We start from the raw sequence: 19767 nt of genomic DNA on the forward strand, positions 1-19767 counted from the left end.
GATTAAGGAGATTTTGGATTCTCGTATACACAGAGGTAGACTCCAATATCTCATAAGATGGAAAAACTATGGACCCCAAGACGACACCTGGTTGGATAATTCTGACGTTCACGCTCCCAGGCTTATACGAAGGTTCCACTCCAAATACCCGGAGAGACCAGTGCTATAGGCCTTCCGGAGCCGGCCTTAAGGGGGGGGGGGGGGGGGGTACTGTAAGATTCTGGTACCTTCGGTACCCTTCCAGCCCATTTCTTCCGCATATACCTGCCTGTTCCTTTAAATCGCATGACGTCATCACTAGGCGCCGCTCTGAGCGGCTATTTCAATCCCCGGCTTTCACTCACAAGGTGTTCGTTCAACCAGCTTGTTACACAGCCTTGCCCGACGCTGCCGAAGCCTCCAGCTAATTCCCCAGTATCTGGATAGACCGGAGTCTTGCTACTTGATCCTGTATCTCGCTACTGATCCTGTACCTCATTACAGGACCCCTCATCTCTCTAACCAAACTAGTGATAAGTACCCTACAGGGGATTCCTTCCTATCTACTCTTGCATACTAAAGACTGTTGCTATCTATGCACTACTACTTCTATCATCTGCACTACTACATAGATTGCTAGCTCTTGGGTCTACTACCATCTATATCCTTGCACTGAGTTAGCCATTCCTGTACACTTCATCTGCTGTCCCCTACCACCTGTATTTGTACATAATTGCTAACCTATCTGCATAATACCTATCACCATCTGCTAACACTCCTGAACATTACTATTGAGTGCCTATCATTGCTATCACTACTCACGCCTGTCCTTTCAGCACATCACCTCTATACTATCGTATACAACCTATCACTCCAGGAACATCATATCTGAATGTCTGTATATTTGTATGCTGAGACAGGCTGGGCCACAATGATGAGTCTGGAGAGTTGGATATGGTGATTCAACACATCTCTACACGACTACTGAGTGGAATTCTGCAGCTGCAAATCCAGTTCACTAACCAAACACCGGAGCGTTACAAGGACACAGGTAAAAATCTCAGACTGGGGTCACCTCCATATTTTTATAGATCAGCTCCGGATCGTCTTCTGTGCCCGTGGTGACCTTCTGATCTTCTGTCACCTGGAAATAAATAATGATAAAATCCTGAGACTCGTACAGAGGAGACAGAACTCTGGCAGTGTACGTAGTATTCCCGCACACATACTGTATGTAGAATAAGAGAAACTCTGTGACAGATGAGTGACATCCATCAGTGACAGATTAGTGACATCCATCGGTGACAGATGAGTGACATCCATCAGTGACAGATGAGTGACATCCATCGGTGACAGATGAGTGACATCCATCGGTGACAGATGAGTGACATCCATTGGTGACAGATGAGTGACAGCCATCAGTGACAGATGAGGGATGTGAGTGCAGCGCTGCTTTAAAATTATAAATCTATAAATATATATAAAAAATATAAAATTGTGCAATGACTTATTACATCTGTGGTAATCTTCAAAAAAAAACATGAAGTGTACAATCATAAAAATCTAATATTTATACACAATGTGCTCCAAATAAATAAATATATAAATAATTGTCCATAAATAAATCTTTCCAGAATGCTGTGACTTTTTCCGATATTCATAAAGTGCTTGAGTGCTCAAATTGTGCAATAAGCGGGGTTTCCCCCTTAAGATGTCTGCTTACCATCAACTGGATGTAATCAGGCATGGAAAAAAGGCTTTACACTCTGTTTTTCAATTGGTGAGTAAGGAATAGTTGCTGGAACCTCAAGATTCATCGCCCCCGTATCCTCAAAAAGAGAAGCTGTTAGCGATAGGTAGAGAGAGTACCACGTGATCCCCGGCCGGAGGATCGTATGCTGCGGGAGCAGCACACCACCGAGCCGCTCTCTGCTTGTTATATTTTGTTGTTTGTGAGTATAAATCCCCGCCATGTACCCAATAAATGTGTTGTTTGAAACAAACTTCACCATGAAAAGCTTCTCTTTTTGAGGATACGGGGGCGATGAATCTTGAGGTTCCAGCAACTATTCCTTACTCACCAATTGAAAAACAGAGTGTAAAGCCTTTTTTCCATGCCTGATTACATCCAGTTGATGGTAAGCAGACATCTTAAGGGGGAAACCCCGCTTATTGCACAATTTGAGCACTCAAGCACTTTATGAATATCGGAAAAAGTCACAGCATTCTGGAAAGATTTATTTATGGACAATTATTTATATATTTATTTATTTGGAGCACATTGTGTATAAATATTAGATTTTTATGATTGTACACTTCATGTTTTTTTTGAAGATTACCACAGATGTAATAAGTCATTGCACAATTTTATATTTTTTATATATATTTATAGATTTATAATTTTAAAGCAGCGCTGCACTCACATCCCTCATTATAAAAAGAGCACCAGCACTTTTCACTGCAGCTAGCAGCTTTATGCACAGTACTTTATTTTAATATCCATAAGCGCAGGGCCCCTCAGTTATACATCAGTGACAGATGATAGGCTCTTAGCAAGGACACAGGTAAACATCTCAGGCCAGGGTCACCTCCATAGTTACATAGATCAGCTCCTATGAGAAACTCTGTGAGGAAGAAGCTTCTCTGAGCAAAAAGAAAAACTGTCTGTGTTGCCTGTAGCAGCCAATATCTCCCTTCATTCCTCTATGGCAGGCTGGGTGATGATTAAACAGTAATACATACTGTAAACCAGGCAAATAGGAACTATTGCTCGCCAATAATATATAGTACTATCCAGCCAGCAGGGGGAGTGTGACGTTATTCCCCATCACTAGAAGTGGAAAAACAGATGCTTAATGGTTTGAATTGCTTCAGATAGGACAGTAATATTGGTCAGCAATATCTCTCAGGAAATATATAAAGATAAACGGTTTGGCTGTTCAGATTGTTAGAATATTGCAGGAGTGTCTCCTAGACCCTTGATAGTGGGGGTGGGGTTTGTTATTGTTAAGTACCTGCATTCCATTGTTCTATTGTTGCTCTGTCTGCCTTAAGATAAACTTATTATGGGATGTATATGTGTATGTGGATTGGCTGCTAAGGGGGAGGGGGGGATTGTACCACAGTTTATATCTCTTTATGCATGTGTTTGAATAAACAGTTTGAGTTCTAGTTCACCCTCAATCTAGAGTGCTGTCTCATCGGGGGAAGCTGCTACAAGGGATTGCTATGCTCTTCATACTCCCTTGAATAATCACTAAGCTCTTGTAAGAGCTTGTTCCTGTTCCTGCTTCACTCTCTGGGGAAAGAGAGGTTCACCCACGGGAACCTGGAGCCTTGTCGTAGGTCCAGGGTGGGTAGGAGACGGCGAGACCTTAACCAAGCTGTGGCAGTTTGTGGGGTCTGAGGTGGTTATGGTGTCTGGTGGAGTAGTTGGAGCCCTCGGGAAGCACTAGGAGCATCTGTCAACGGAGGTACCCAGTCGGGGTGCCGGTTGATCCGTTACAGGAAGCTCCACACTTTTTCTCACATGTTTTCCAGTCTCTCCAGGCAAGTGTCTTGGCAGGCAACAGGGAGAAAAGCAGTCAGGTCTAAGTAGGGGTCTTGGCAGGTGGCAGGCAGAAAAATAGTCAGGTCCAGGCAGGGGTCTTTGCAGATGGCAAGCAAAAGAACAGTCAGATCCTGGCAGAAGTCTTGACATGCAGCAGGCAGAAGAACAGTCAGGTCCAGGCAGCAGTGTTGGCAGACAGAAGAGTAGTGCGGTGAAGACAGGGGTCTTGGCAGAAAGCAGACAGAAGAGTAGTCAAATTGAGGTAGGGGTCTTGGCATGCAGCAGGCAGAAGAACAGTCAGGTCCAGGCAGGAGTCTTGGCAGGCAGAAGAGTAGTGAGGTGAAGACAGGGGTCTTGGCAGAAAGCAGACAGAAGATTAATCAGGTTCAGGGAGGGGTCTTGACAAGAAACAGGCAAAAGAGTAGTCAAGTCTAGACAGGAGTCTTGGCAGGTGTGTTGGCAAGCAGCAGGCAGAAGAGTAATCAGAGCTAATCCAAGTTAGCAACGGTCAACTCAATCTCATAGGTAAGTATTAGAACACTTGCAACAAGGGGTAGCTGGTGACCAAACACACACAGTACTTTCCCTACTGACTCCTGTCCTATACCCTGCTGACCCCATTCTCTGCCTTGCTGACATCCAATGTCCCGCTGACCCCATCCTCTGCCCTGCATACCACATGCTCTGCCCTACTGACCTCTGTCCTATACCCTGCTGACCCCTTCCCCTGCGCTACTGACCCCATCCGTTTCCCTACTGACTCCTGTCCTATACCCTGCTGATCCTATCCTCTGCCCTGCTGACCCCATTCTCTGCCTTGCTGATGCCATCCTATGTCCCGATGTCCACAATTTATGCCCCGCTAACCCCATCCTCTGCCCCGCTGACCCCTATCCTCTGCCCCTCTGATCACATGCAATGCCCTACTAACCTTGTCCTCTGCCCTGCTGACCCTATCCTGTGCCCTGCTGACCTCATCCGCTGCCCCACTGACGCTATGCTCTGCCTTACTGACCCCAGTCCTATACCCTGCTGACCCCATCCATTGCCCCACTGACCCCTGTCCTATACCCTGCTGACCCCATCCTCTGCCCCATTGACCACATCCTCTGCTCCATTGACCACATATCTGGCACTTGGATAAATCATGTCTCGGTGTCTGATGAGGAAGCCGCAACAACGGAACGGCTGCAGCTTCCTCATGAGATTCTGAGACAAGAACAGTATACTGTGACTGAGGGCAACACAAAACCAAAATACACCACCGTGTCAAAATCATATGGCAGAGGGGAGGATCTCCTGATGGATGGACACTCTGAAGCATCTACAGTGATATCGGTCTTATATATGTTTTATATGAAATCTTTATTAAAATAGGAAAAACAGCAAAGATTCTATTTGTGACTTACAAATCCAATTTGGTTTTGTCTACAATGTTGTAGTAGTATCTGGGTGAGCCCCATGGTGAAGGCCCTGGGTGAGCCCCATGGTGAAGGCCCTGGGTGAGCCCCAAAGTGAAGGCCCTGGGTGAGCCCCATGGTGAAGGCCCTGGGTGAGCCCCATGGTGAAGGCCCTGGGTGAGCCCCATGGTGAAGGCCATGTTATGGCTGTCTGTATCTCATGAGAATATTTTCATCCTGAGCTCTCTATATAATGTGAGTTCTCCTTCATGAACACTTTCCTCCCAATCTGTGGACCTCATTGACCTTCCACTATGAGAATCTCCTGTAATCTTCTTATCAGTATGTAAGTGTTAGTAAATGTCGGGCCTGGACCGGGGATCAGACAGAGTGATTGGTGTCTATGGGATCAATTGATGAACAACTGACCCCGAATCCTTCCTGAACTCATAAACCGGCAATATTCACTACAAATCCTTCACCGGAGCTCAGAATATCGGTCATTGGTCCTGTGGATAAGCCATAGACAGTTCTGCTTTACCAAGTTTAGTTACATTTGGCCACATAGCCAATCAGAGGTTTTCTTACACTTTATATTGTTATCAAAGAAAAGTCAGCTGCTAATTGGTTGCAGTGATGGAGGTCTCACCTTATGGTAGAGGTTGCTCCTTGCCGGCTGTGATGATTTCATATTCCCTACATCTGATGAGAGAAAACAAATTTCAGCACATTAATGGAGAGGGGGTGCAAAAATAGGTGGACAGGACTTCATGTAGACATATAGACAAGGGACTCAGGATGGAGGACTCAGGAAGGAGGACTCAGGAAGGAGGACTCAGGAAGGAGGATACAGGATGGAGGACTCAGGAAGGAGGACTCAGGAAGAAGGACTCAGGATGGAGGACTCAGGAAGGAGGACTCAGGAAGGAGGACTCAGGATGGAGGACTCAGGAAGGAGGACTCAGGATGGAGGACTCAGGAAGGAGGACTCAGGATGGAGGACTCAGGAAGGAGGACTCAGGAAGGAGGACTCAGGATGGAGGACTCAGGAAGGAGGACTCAGGAAGGAGGACTCAGGATGGAGGACTCAGGAAGGAGGACTCAGGATGGAGGACTCAGGATGGAGGACCCGCAGGTCAGAGCCAACATTGTGAAAGTTGTAGTGGCTCCTCACCTGCTTCTGTTCTGCAAATAAGGGATAAATGAGAGGATCTTTCCCTACTGTACAGTAATCAATATTGCTGTTATAAAAAACTCAGACAAACAGCGTTGTCACCCTGATAAAGGAAGTGGAAAAATAACATTTCTACCGGTCAGACCAAGAGGAAGTCAGAGAATTTCCCAGTATCGCTATTACCTGGCTTTCTGTTGTGTGGATTCTCCTCCACTGATGAGGATCTTCTCTTTACAAAGACGGAGAAGTTGACAACGAGAATCACCAGAATGGTTATCAGTTTCACCGCCATCGGGGGAATGACACCGAGACAGCAGGAAACCCCGATATTCCTGAGAGAGGAGAGAAGACGAGGGGTCGCTATGAGATAATGAGGATATAATGGAGCAGGGTGGAGAAATACAGATTCCATCCTTCTCTACTCCACCATCAGAACTTTCTACTATCAACTTCTTTTTTTTATTCTGAACTTTCCAGCCAATCAGGCTGCATTCCCACACATTCATTATTAATGGCACCCCAAACACAGCAAGGGGAGGCAGATTTCTGCATGAAAAACACGGCAAATGCGGCAAAACACGCAGTTAAAAAAGCTAAAAAGGTTTGTACAGTCTGTTACATTGTATTTGTATTTACTGACAGTGACTTCAGATATGAGGAGGGAAGGAGATCTGTTACATATCAGTATAGATCCTAACATATTACTCAGTCCATACCAGTATAGATCCTAACACATTACCCAGTCCATACCAGTATAGATCCTAACACATTACCCAGTCCATATCAGTATAGATCCTAACCTATTACCCAGTCCATACCAGTATAGATCCTAAAAAATTACCCAGTCCATACCAGTATAGATCCTAAAAAATTACCCAGTCCATACCAGTATAGATCTCAACACATTACCCAGTCCATACCAGTATAGATCTCAACACATTACCCAGTCCATACCAGTATAGATCCTAACAGATTACTCAGTCTATACCAGTATAGATGCTAACACATTACCCAGTCCATACCAGTATAGATCCTAACAGATTACTCAGTCTATACCAGTATAAATCATAACACATTACCCAGTCCATACCAGTATAGATATCCAGCATGAGACTTTTTGCCATTGAGATCTGATGAGTTTTCAAACTGTTCCTTAATTTTTTGTTGAGCGGTGTATATACTGACAGCAGATTCAGATATGAGGAGGGAAGGAGATACAATTTGTGGGTGAATCATAAAAAAAAAATAGAGTTGGTGAATCAGAAAGCACCGAGGCCATTTTATTCCCAGAACAGCTGGAGACATATACAGTCAGGTCCATAAATATTGGGACATCAACACAATTCTAATCTTTTTGGCTCTATACACCACCACAATGGATTTGAAATGAAACAAACAATATGTGCTTTACCTGCAGACTTTCAGCTTTAATTTGAGGGTATTTACATCCAAATCAGGTGAAAGGTGTAGGAATTACAACAGTTTGTATATGTGCCTCCCACTTTTTAAGGGACCAAAAGTAATGGGACAATTGGCTGCTCAGTTGTTCCATGGCCAGGTGTGTGTTATTCCCTCATTATCCCATTTACAAGGAGCAGATAAAAGGCCCAGAGTTCATTTCAAGTATGTTATTTGCATTTGGAATCTGTTGCTGTCAACTCTCAATATGAGATCCAAAGAGCTGTCACTATCAGTGAAGCAAGCCATCATTAGGCTGAAAAAACAAAAAGAACCCATCAAAGAGATAGCGAAAACATTAGGTGTGGCCAAATCAACTGTTTGGAACATCCTTAAAAAGAAAGAACGCACCGATGAGCTCAGCAACACCAAAAGACCGGGAAGACCATGGAAAACAACTGTGGTGGATGACCGAAGAATTCTTTCCCTGGTAAGAAAACACTCTTCACAACAGTTGACCAGATCAAGAACACTCTCCAGGAGGTAGGTGTATGTGTGTCAGATCAAGAACACTCTCCAGGAGGTAGGTGTATGTGTGTCAAAGTCAACAATCAAGAGAAGACTTCACCAGTGAATACAGAGGGTTAACCACAAGATGGAAACCATTGGTGAGCCTCAAAAACGGGAACGTCAGATTAGAGTTTGCCAAACAACATCTAAAAAAGCCTTCACAGTTCTGGAACATCCTATGGACAGATGAGACCAAGATCAACTTTTACCAGAGTGATGGGAAGAGAAGAGTATGGAGAAGGAAAGGAACTGCTCATCATCCAAAGCATACCACCTCATCAGTGAAGCATGGTGGTGGTAGTGTCATGGGGTGGGCATGTATGGCTGCCAATGGAACTGGTTCTCATGTATTTATTGATGATGTGACTGCTGACAGATGCAGCAGGATGAATGCTGAAGTGTTTTGGGCAATATTATCTGCTCATATTCAGCCAAATGCTTCAGAACTCATTGGACGGCGCTTCACAGTGCAGATGGACAATGACCCGAAGCATACTACGAAAGCAACCAAAGAGTTTTTTAAGGGAAAGAAGTGGAATGTTATGCAATGGCCAAGTCAATCACCTGACCTGAATCCGATTGAGCATGCATTTCATTTGCTGAAGACAAAACTGAAGGGAAAATGCCCCAAGAACAAGCAGGAACTGAAGACAGTTGCAGTAGAGGCCTGGCAGAGCATCACCAGGGATGAAACCCAGCGTCTGGTGATGTCTATGCGTTCCACACTTCAGGCTGTAATTGACTGCAAAGGATTTGCAACCAAGTATTAAAAAGTGAAAGTTTTTTTCTATTCTATTCAAGCATTTTGTGTCTCATTCCTTAGGTAGGATTCAACAGGTATTATTCCAGAAATGGTCTCACATTCTGGGGGATGAAACATTACCGGAAAAGCTTCTTAAGAGCTATAAAAGCATACACTCTATTATTATTTCTGAAAATTGGTGGGAAACTCATTTTAGAATAATGCATCAGGCTTACTATCCTTTTTGACATTGCCCAGATGATCCTACCCAAGCGCAATGTCCGTGGTGTAAAATCACACGGCCTAAACTTTTACATCGACTCTGGGAATGTCCTCATATCAGCAATTTTTGGGACAGCGTGTTGGGTTATATTTTTCTTATTTCGGGTATGGGTTTACCTAAGACTCCTACTACCTGCCTGTTTAACTGCATATCCTTTTCTTCACAATGGACCCACCTCTGCCTCTTGGCAGCACGCAGAACCATTATGGCTAACTGGATTAACTCCACCCCACCAAATCTCTCACAGGTCCAACAATCTTTGCTGTCCCTATGTCAACTGGAAAGACTTGACGTTATGTTTTCCAACTCACGTACTACCCCGAGATTTTTTACCAGATGGAGATCATTTCTGGAGTATACATCTTCAGAAGAGAGCTTGACAGATATGATACGCCCTTTTAGATTCACTGAATGGTATTCTCCTAGGGACACGGCCGATTTTCTTGGCAACATAAGGGTTGCAACCTAGATGGGCTCAGGCTGAATCTTGAATCTCCAATCCCCCCCCCCCCCCTTTCTTCTGTTTTTTTTGTGTTGTGTTTTCTTTTTCTCTTTTCTTTTTCCTTTTTTCTTCGTTGTCTATTTATGCAAAGCCTTGGAGTGTTTGACCCAAGTAATTGGCTGCGTTAACACTGCTTTATATTTTTTGTCTGATTTTGTATGTAAAAAAGGAAAATAAAAATTATGGAAAAAAAAAAAAAAGTGAAAGTTTGATTTATGATCGTTAATCTGTCCCATTACTTTTGGTCCCTTAAAAAGTGTGAGGCACATATACAAACTGTTGTCATTTCTAATTCCTACACCTTTCACCTGATTTGGATGTAAATACCCTCAAATTAAAGCTGAAAGTCTGCAGGTAAAGCACATTGTGTTTGTTTCATTTCAAATCCATTGTGGTGATGTATAGAGCCAAAAAGATTAGAATTGTGTCCATGTCCCAATATTTATGGACCTGACTGTAGCATGGGGGAGGGGCTATAGTCAGTAGCGGAGTACACAGGACCCCATTGGCTGGAATAGATGACGGATCCAAGCAATACTCACTTCCAGGACATCGAGTGATTGGAGATGAATGGAATATAAGCTGGAATGAAAGAAAATAGAATGAGAGACGGAACCAGAAACCAGATAATGGATCACCTGCAGCTAAATGCACTTATCTAATTGTGCAGATAGAGTGTACCCCCTCCCCCCCCCCCAAATACTGCATGGAAGTAAATAGAGCACATGTAGTACATTCTATTCTTATACTCCCCCATCCCCCTTACCAGCAAATCCCAACTCTCACCGCCATAGTTGCTGTCAAAATAGACTGGCACAATGTTTACAAACATTGATCAGAAATAGAGAAATACGAAGTAACATTGTTTATAAACATTGATCAGACGTGAGATAGAGAGATACAAAGTAACATTGTTTATAAACATTGATCAGGCAGGAGATAGAGAGATACAAAGTAACATTGTTTATAAACATTGATCAGACGTGAGATAGAGAGATATAAAGTAACATTGTTTATAAACATTGATCAGACAGGAGATAGAGAGATACAAAGTAACATTGTTTATAAACATTTATCAGACGGGAGATAGAGAGATACAAAGTAACATTGTTTATAAACATTGATCAGACAGGAGATAGAGAGATACAAAGTAACATTGTTTATAAACATTTATCAGACGGGAGATAGAGAGATACAAAGTAACATTGTTTATAAACATTGATCAGATGGGAGATAGAGAGATACAAGTTTATAAACATTGATCAGACGGGAGATAGAGAGATACAAAGTAACATTGTTTATAAACATTGATCAGGCAGGAGATAGAGAGATACAAAGTAACATTGTTTATAAACATTGATCAGACGGGAGATAGAGAGATACAAAGTAACATTGTTTATAAACATTGATCAGACGGGAGATAGAGAGATACAAAGTAACATTGTTTATAAACATTGATCAGACAGGAGATAGAGAGATACAAAGTAACATTGTTTATAAACATTTATCAGACGGGAGATAGAGAGATACAAAGTAACATTGTTTATAAACATTTATCAGCCGGAAATTAGAGAGATACAAAGTAACATTGTTTATAAACATTTATCAGACAGGAGATAGAGAGATACAAAGTAACATTGTTTATAAACATTGATCAGACGGGAGATAGAGAGATACAAAGTAACATTGTTTATAAACATTGATCAGATGGGAGATAGAGAGATACAAGTTTATAAACATTGATCAGACGGGAGATAGAGAGATACAAAGTAACATTGTTTATAAACATTGATCAGGCAGGAGATAGATAGATACAAAGTAACATTGTTTATAAACATTGATCAGACGGGAGATAGAGAGATACAAAGTAACATTGTTTATAAACATTGATCAGAAGGGAGATAGAGAGATACAAAGTAACATTGTTTATAAACATTGATCAGACGGGAGATAGAGAGATACAAAGTAACATTGTTTATAAACATTGATCAGAAGGGAAATAGAGAGATACAAAGTAACATTGTTTATAAACATTGATCAGACAGGAGATAGAGAGATACAAAGTAACATTGTTTATAAACATTGATCAGAAGGGAGATAGAGAGATACAAAGTAACATTGTTTATAAACATTGATCAGACAGGAGATAGCGAGATACAAAGTAACATTACTAGAATTGTAATTAGTGTTATTTTATAGAGGACACATCAGAGAACAAAAGTTTTACTTTCTAAATAAAGTAACATTTATATTTTTATATGAATTCTTATGTTTTTAAGTTTTGTTATTTTTTCTATCTATGGATTGTCTCAAATATAAAATACATTTTGCCAAACAATATCTTATGTTTTACTTTTTATCCTGAGGCTCCATTCACACCTGAGTTTATCATTTTCAGGCGCTTTTTCGGGTGTTTTTTGCAGGCAGGCATTGATATCGAACCAAAAACTCTTGGAATCTTCCAAAAAAAGAAGCTCATGTACTTTTTTGAACTGAAGGCTTCGTTCACATATTGGCGAATCATTGCAAAGTGCGGGATGTCCGTGCGATTCCCCTGACTGTCAATGGCACCCAAAATGCGGCACAATTTTGCTGTGATTGTCACTCAGCGAATCGCGGTAAAATCGTGCAAACTTAATTGCGGGACGCCTGTTGCCCAAAAGAAGTTGTTGTACTTTTTTGGGGCGACAGGCGTCCCATGATTCTGTTTGCATGATTTTATCGCGATTCCTCGGGTGACAATATGTGAATGGAGCCTCAGGCATTTTGCTTCAGGCGACAAAACGCTCACATGTGAACCGGGGCCATTGAATTGAATGGGATTTTGCTCGTTGGGCATTTTGGAGCTTCAGAGATGAGCGTTTTAGGAGCTGAAGAATGCTCAGGTGGGAACTGGGCCTAAGTAGTGACATTTATTGCTAAATTTTCATTCCCATAGCAGACATGTAAGGATTGCTCTGCTCCATAGGGGGGGGGGGGTACAGGGGGGAGGGGTTAAGCACTGATTGCACTGCTTTATCCATACTGGATTTAGGGGAGTTTTGGGAAGTGAATAAAATAGCTTCCATATTGTCACACGGGTTGGTGTGGGGTCATTATGGGTATAAGGTGTGATCTGGCCATTGAGCTTCAGCCAATTAAAAGTATGACTTACTTGGTGAGAAGATACAGAAAACCTCCGTCACATTCCACATGTTGGTGCCGTTGGATCTCATACATCGGATTTTGCTGTAATTGGGTGAATATCCAGCAGGACACGTTATCATCACTTCCTCATCCTGATCATAATATTCCTTCTCTGGATACATGCTTATATTCTGCCCTGAATCCATCATCCTCCCACATTTCCCTGGAATAGAGAAGATACAATGCCCATCACTGGGGAAAACCAAAGTAAGGAGATAGAGAGATACAATGCCCATCACTGGGGGTCCCCAAGGTTAATAATGGGATGCCAAAGTCCTGACAAGGTGTGAGAGTAATATAAGAGCAAACTATGGTACACACAGATGGCAGGGTGGAGAGATGAGACAGTAGAGGTAGAGTCACCAGTAGGGTCTCACCAAGAGGTGTCAGGACTACAGACCACCATGTGTTTGCTGGAGCTCCTAGTAGGGGTATGGGGACACTCCTGGGGCCCTCACTGATGACACAACTGAGACAGATGGTGACGGGGGCCCAGTGTAAAACAAGGCCAGACTGAAAATGAGCAAATAACTTTTAGGGGTTAATAAAGGAATGGCCTGGAGCAGAGGTGCAGAAGATGGGAAACCACAAAGCAGGCAGATGGCTGAGGAGAAGAAAGGGTTAATGGATCACCACTTTGTAGAAAGTTGGGATCAGTTCTGGGTTGAGAGACACTTTATGAGCCAAACTGCAGAATGAGAGTCGGTTGTTTGAAGACCCGGGAACATTGTGAAAGCAGCAAAGAAAACTTCTGAGCGAGGAGAAGAGAAGATCACTAACATATATGTAGCTCAGCCATGTCTTCTGTAATAAGTGAATAGATTAGAAGAGGAAGGTCGGGACTTTAGATGAAAGACATGACCAGGCTGTCAGGGACAATAAAATACCTTTATTAATGTAACAAGTATTGAACATCATCATAAAATTGTTCACATTAATGGTAAAGCGTGATTCCATCAGAGGAATATAATGATTGGTAAATCATCCTCAAATCCAGTGTTCATAGAAATAAAATAGGAGTTGAAACAACAGTAATGTAGTCGTTGGATGAAAATCACAACATCGTAGACTAAAAATTGCATCAATGGTAGAATAGTAGTATGATCATAGCATCAGAAGACTCGACGCGTATCGTGGACCAGCTGTGCCACTTCCTCAGGAGTAGATGTTTTGTTCATATCTAAAAAACGTATATGTATAACTGTATGAGGATCAGCAACAATGATATAAAATGAAGACTGGACAAACGAGGAAGGGGGAAAGTAAATCCCCCAATATACCAAAGCTTACGTTGTAAATGGAGTCGGTGCTGGCATAGGAGATGGAACATGGCACCAGGGGTCTCCCACGGGAGCTGAGGGCTCGCAGGGCAGGCGGGCAAAAGCGGAGAAGCCACACATTGGAGGGTGTGGTCTAACTAGGTGGAATAAAAATATATGAAAATGCATATAAGCAGCAAAAGAGGATGTCCGAAAGTAATATAAGTAAAGTGTACTTGGTAAAAATGTGACTGAGATAAGGATATATCATAGTGCTGCTTATAGAATGCAAATATAGGGAAGAAGATCCATAGGAGTGGTAAGGGTGACACCAAGTGAGAATGGAACGTAGATGTGTAGGACTGAGTGGTCAAGAGGTGAAGCCAATTGAAGGAAAGTAAGAGCAGTAAAACTGGAAGCACACATGGAAAATAAAACATGGTGCAGGCATAGATAAAATTACAGAGGAAAGGAAAGAAACGACCAAACCAAAACCCATAGGTGTGGAGAGGTATGGAAGGTGAGTGACTGGAGAAAAGTAAAGGATGAAGGATAATGTCAGAGCCATAGATCAGACCACAACCAGGTGTGTTCCCATCCGCAAGATACCAACCCATGCTGCGGTCCCAGCGTCACGCCTGTGTAAAAAACAGATCACCAAGCAGGTAGTGGACGCCGAAGCAGACCAACCCACAGGGAACCTTGCTTGTTTGGCATTTTGGAGCTTCAGAGATGAGCGTTTTAGGAGCTGAAGATCGCTCAGGTGTGAACAGGGCCTAAGTAATGACATTTATTGATAAATTTTCATTCCCATAGCAGACATGTAAGGATTGCTCTGCTCCATGGCGGGGGGGGGGGGGGGGGTACCGGGGGGAGGGGTTAAGCTCTGATTGCACTGCTTCATCCATACTGGATTTAGGTGAGTTTTGGGAAGAGAATAAAATAGCCTCCATATTGTCACACGGGTTGGTGAGGGGTCATTATGGGTATAAGGCGTGATCTGGCCATTGAGCTTCAGCCAATTAAAAGTATGACTTACTTGGTGAGAAGATACAGAAAACCTCCGTCACATTCCACATGTTGGTGCCGTTGGATCTCATACATCGGATTTTACTGTAATTGGGTGAATATCCTGCGGGACATGTTATCATCACTTCCTCATCCTGATCATAATATTCCTTCTCTGGATACATGCTTATATTCTGCCCTGAATCCATCATCCTCCCACATTTCCCTGGAATAGAGAAGATACAATGCCCATCACTGGGGACAACCAAAGTAAGGAGATAGAGAGATACAAAGTAACATTGTTTATAAACATTGATCAGACAGGAGATAGAGAGATACAAAGTAACATTGTTTATAAACATTGATCAGACAGGAGATAGAGAGATACAAAGTAACATTGTTTATAAACATTGGTCAGACGGGAGATAGAGAGATACAAAGTAACATTGTTTATAAACATTGATCAGACAGGAGATAGAAAGATACAATGCCCATCACTGGGGGTCCCCGAGGCTAATAATGGGATGCCAAAGTCCTGACAAGGTGTGAGAGTAATATAAGAGCAAACTATGGCACACACAGATGGCAGGGTGGAGGGATGAGACAGTAGAGGTAGAATCCCCAGTAGGGTCTCACCAAGAGGTGTCAGGACTACAGACCATCATGTGTTTGCTGGAGCTCCTATGGAATGGGGACACTCCTGGGGCCCTCACTGATGACACAACTGAGACAGATGGTGACGGGGGCCCAGTGTAAAAGAAGGCCAGACTGAAAATGAGCAAAGAACTTTTAGGGGTTAATAAAGGAATGGCCTGGAGCAGAGGTGCAGAAGATGGGAAACCACAAAGCAGGCAGATGGCTGAGGAGAAGAAAGGGTTAATGGATCACCACTTTGTAGATAGTTGGGATCAGTTCTGGGCTGAGAGACACTTTATGAGCCAAACTGCAGAATGAGAGTCGGTTGTTTGAACACCCGGGAACATTGTGAAAGCAGCAAAGAAAACTTCTGAGCGAGGAGAAGAGAAGATCACTAACATATATGTAGCTCAGCCGTGTCTTCTGTAATAAGTGAATGGATCTCACGTGTACACGGTGCCGCCTCAGGATGAGGATAAAACTGGAAGACTTCGGACTCCTTCACACATGTCAGATGGAAATTCCTGGGGTCATATTGCTTCTTACATGACACCTTCACCACTTTGTTCTCCTCTATGGTCTCCAATCCAGGAGGGAAATCCACTATGGAGGCCCAGAGCGGAGTCTTCCTGCAGACCCCTGAGAAGACACAACACACCGATATTATTATTCAGGGCCGCCATCAGGGGGGTACAGGCAGTACTGGTGTAAGGGGCCCGAGCCTCTAGAGGGGCCTGGCGGGGACTGCTTCCCTTACACTTTAAAAATATTATCTTCTGAACTTCACCACGACCGCCACCCGCACCCGCACCCCCCCTGCCACGGGGGGGGGGGGGGGTGGGGGGGAATATGGGATAATACTGTTTGTGCGTGTGTTTAGTGGGGGTGGGGGTGTTCTAATCCTAAGCAACATCGTCGCCGCACGCCCCCCACCGCCGCCCTCTGACTGAGGAGCAGAGAAGGAGAAGAAATCCCTGCATACAGGCTTTCTTCCCCTCCAAGTGGCCGCGGGTAGATCCTGGCAAGTAGCTGATTGGCCAGCACTCAGCATGGGGGTGTGGTTATCATTATGCAGGAGGAAGTGTCCCCAGCCCTCGCAGGTACATGCCTGAAGCAGAATGAAGATCAGCGTGGAGGGTAATTAGTCACTATACTTTGAATGTGTGATGTGCTGGCGCTGCAGCCTGCTGCTGGTCCACCTGTTCTTCTATTTGGACTCCTGATGGGACAGAGACAGACTCCAGACATGATGGAGTTGCATTGTGAAAATGGCTGGGGATGATTCTGAGAGGGGAAAGGAATTACACTGTGGAGAGCCTCTTCACTTAGTAACTCTCATCCCCACCCAGAATCATCCTCATCCATTTTCACAATGAAACTCCATCATCCCCATCCCCACCCAGGGGGGGGGGGGGCACACTGCATTGAAAGGGGGCCTGTATGTTGGTCACTGCATTCTAAGGGGGCAAGTATGCTGGTCACTGCATTCTAAGGGGGCAAGTATGCTGGTCACTGCATTCTAAGGGGGCAAGTATGCTGGTCACTGCATTCTAAGGGGGCATGTATGCTGGTCACTGCATTCTAAGGGGGCCTGTATGCTGGTCACTGCATTCTAAGGGGGCATGTATGCTTGTCACTGCATTCTAAGGGGGCCTGTATGCTGGTCACTGCATTCTAAGGGGGCCTGTATGCTGGTCACTGCATTCTAAGGGGGCATGTATGCTTGTCACTGCATTCTAAGGGGGCCTGTATGCTGGTCACTGCATTCTAAGGGGGCCTGTATGCTGGTCACTGCATTGAAAGGGGGCCTGTATGCTGGTCACTGCATTCTAAGGGGGCATGTATGCTGGTCACTGCATTGAAAGGGGGCCTATATGCTGGTCACTGCATTCTAAGGGGGCATGTATGCTAGTCACTGCATTCTAAGGGGGCCTGTATGCAGTGGTCACTGCATTCTAAGGGGGCCTGTATGCAGTGGTCACTGTATTCTAAGGGGGCCTGTATGTTGGTCACTGCATTCTAAGGGGGCCTGTATGCAGTGGTCACTGTATTCTAAGGGGGCCTGTATGTTGGTCACTGTATTCTAAGGGGGCCTGTATGTTGGTCACTGCATTCTAAGGGGGCATGTATGCTGGTCACTGCATTTCTAAGGAGAATAAAGATATTGTGCTTTAGGCTCGGTTCACATTTGTGCGATGCGGGAACGCTGCGAATATGAAGCGTGTTCCCGCATCGCAAACGCACATCTGGCAGTTCACACTGCCATATGCGATACGCAGGGGGTGTCAATTAAATGTTAACGACACCCCCAGTTTGATCACATATCGCAGTGCGATCTGACAGTTCGCACAGAATCGGATCGCACAAGTGTGAACCAATATGCGATCCGATTCTGAGGAGGCTCAAAAAATGCCTCATGTGCGAGTTTGCTGCGGATGCGCTGCAAATTCAGCCATACAAAGTGTATGGCTGAATTCGCATCCGCACAGGAGATTGCATGTAATGAAGGAGCAGTGAGCCCCCCGAATTACATGCGATCTTGCGAACCGCACATATGTGAACCGGCTCTCAGTCAATCAAGAGTTGTTATATTCTTTGATTCATGTATGAAAGAGGAAATATCTAAGATAAGGGAGGGTTGTATTCCCTAAGTCTCGATTCACAAGTCGCGGTCCAAGTCGGACTAGTGTGAATGGAGTCTTACTGTTAAATATTGAAAGCACTGATGACTTGTAATACTTTTCATTTTGATATATTAAGTTGTAAGAGTACTAAAATAAAAGTGGGTGCACTGAAGGACTTGGTAAGATGGCCAGTGGGCAGATTTGGTGGGACGGCCAGTGGGCGGGCCATGGGGAAGATTGGTGGTCAAGCACCGGGGGGCCCAGTCCTAAAGCTGTGTAAGGGGCCCCAACATTTCTGATGGCTGCCCTGTTAATATTACATCTATATCTATGGGGCCAAGATGTAAATGATCGGAGGAATAATCATTCTCCCTGTATATAGATTTTGTACATCTTTTGATTTTAGAGTCAGAGTAGAGATATTGCATCAATCAGATATTGATTAGTGAGGGACAATCAGTCAGTGACACATGGTAGGCATTGTATAGCTCCCTCCCCCCGGTCAGACCTGTGATCAGACATTTTAACTGATGGAAATCTTCCAGCACTGACTTCCTTAGCAGCTCTGAGATGTCCGGCTGATTGCAGAGAGATGCAAAGGAAGCCAATGTTGAGAAATGTCCAGAAGTGTCTCAATAAACCATGTCCTATGGGAACATCATTCACCATAGCATAGTAAACTTTCTTCCACCCACAGAAATCTGTCCCTACTAAGAATGGGCCAGTTGGTTGGGTTTTGTTCCATTGTATGACCTGACCTCATCATCTGACATAGGAACTGAATGACCCCTATCTTCTACTCCATGTCTATCTAAGTTCACCAAACTTGTCTCTGATTCTTGGGGGTTCTTCTGAGAGACCTTCCACCTCCATTGAGATGGATTGTGAGGGACATAAGACACACATTGTATGTCCTGACTTCATCTTCTGGAACTAGGTGACTTGTATCTCCTCCACATGAATCCATTTGTAGTTTACCAGAGGTTCCTCTGTCATATGAGCCTACAAATATGAGATTGTGGAGACCCTACAGGGGATGAGAATGAGTAAAGATTTATACAGATAAAGAATTAGTGGTTGAATGTTCAGTTTTACTGATTGGATCAGGAGGACCTTCCACCTCCACCCAATTGGATTGTGAGGGGCAAGCGTTCCATTGTATGACCTGACCTCATCATCTGACACAGGAAATGGGTGACCTGTACCGCCTACTCTATGTGTATCTAACTTTATCAAACCTAATGGATTCTTGCGGGTTCTTCTGCCAGATGAGCCTACAAACATGAGAATGTTGAGATCCTGGAAGGGACACAAATGGGAAAAGATTTATACAGCTACAGAATGAGCCATGGAATGTTCAAATTTAGTGATTGGACCAAAAGCTCCTTCCACCTTCATCTAGCTGGATTGTGGGGAACAAGAAACAGACAGGAGTTCCATTGCATGACCCAACCTC

At 43.9% G+C, this 19767-nt stretch overlaps 1 protein-coding gene across 1 annotated transcript in view; it reads right to left on the bottom strand.

Annotated features, from left to right (window-relative positions):
- Positions 1-10067: 10067 nt before the first annotated feature.
- Positions 10068-19767, bottom strand: part of LOC309566550 (uncharacterized protein) — a 28307-nt gene continuing 18607 nt past the window's right edge. The window contains exons 2-5 of the mRNA XM_082271731.1: positions 16135-16326; positions 15083-15277; positions 12753-12947; positions 10068-10180 (exon numbers count right to left, since the gene is read on the bottom strand). Of these exons, the coding sequence (XP_082127857.1) occupies positions 10137-10180; positions 12753-12947; positions 15083-15277; positions 16135-16326 (626 nt within the window). The 3' untranslated portion in view covers positions 10068-10136. The remainder of the gene's footprint in view (positions 10181-12752; positions 12948-15082; positions 15278-16134; positions 16327-19767) is intronic.

Source organism: Pelophylax lessonae (assembly GCF_965119305.1).
Source record: "Pelophylax lessonae genome assembly, chromosome: 1".
NCBI lineage: Eukaryota > Metazoa > Chordata > Amphibia > Anura > Ranidae > Pelophylax > Pelophylax lessonae.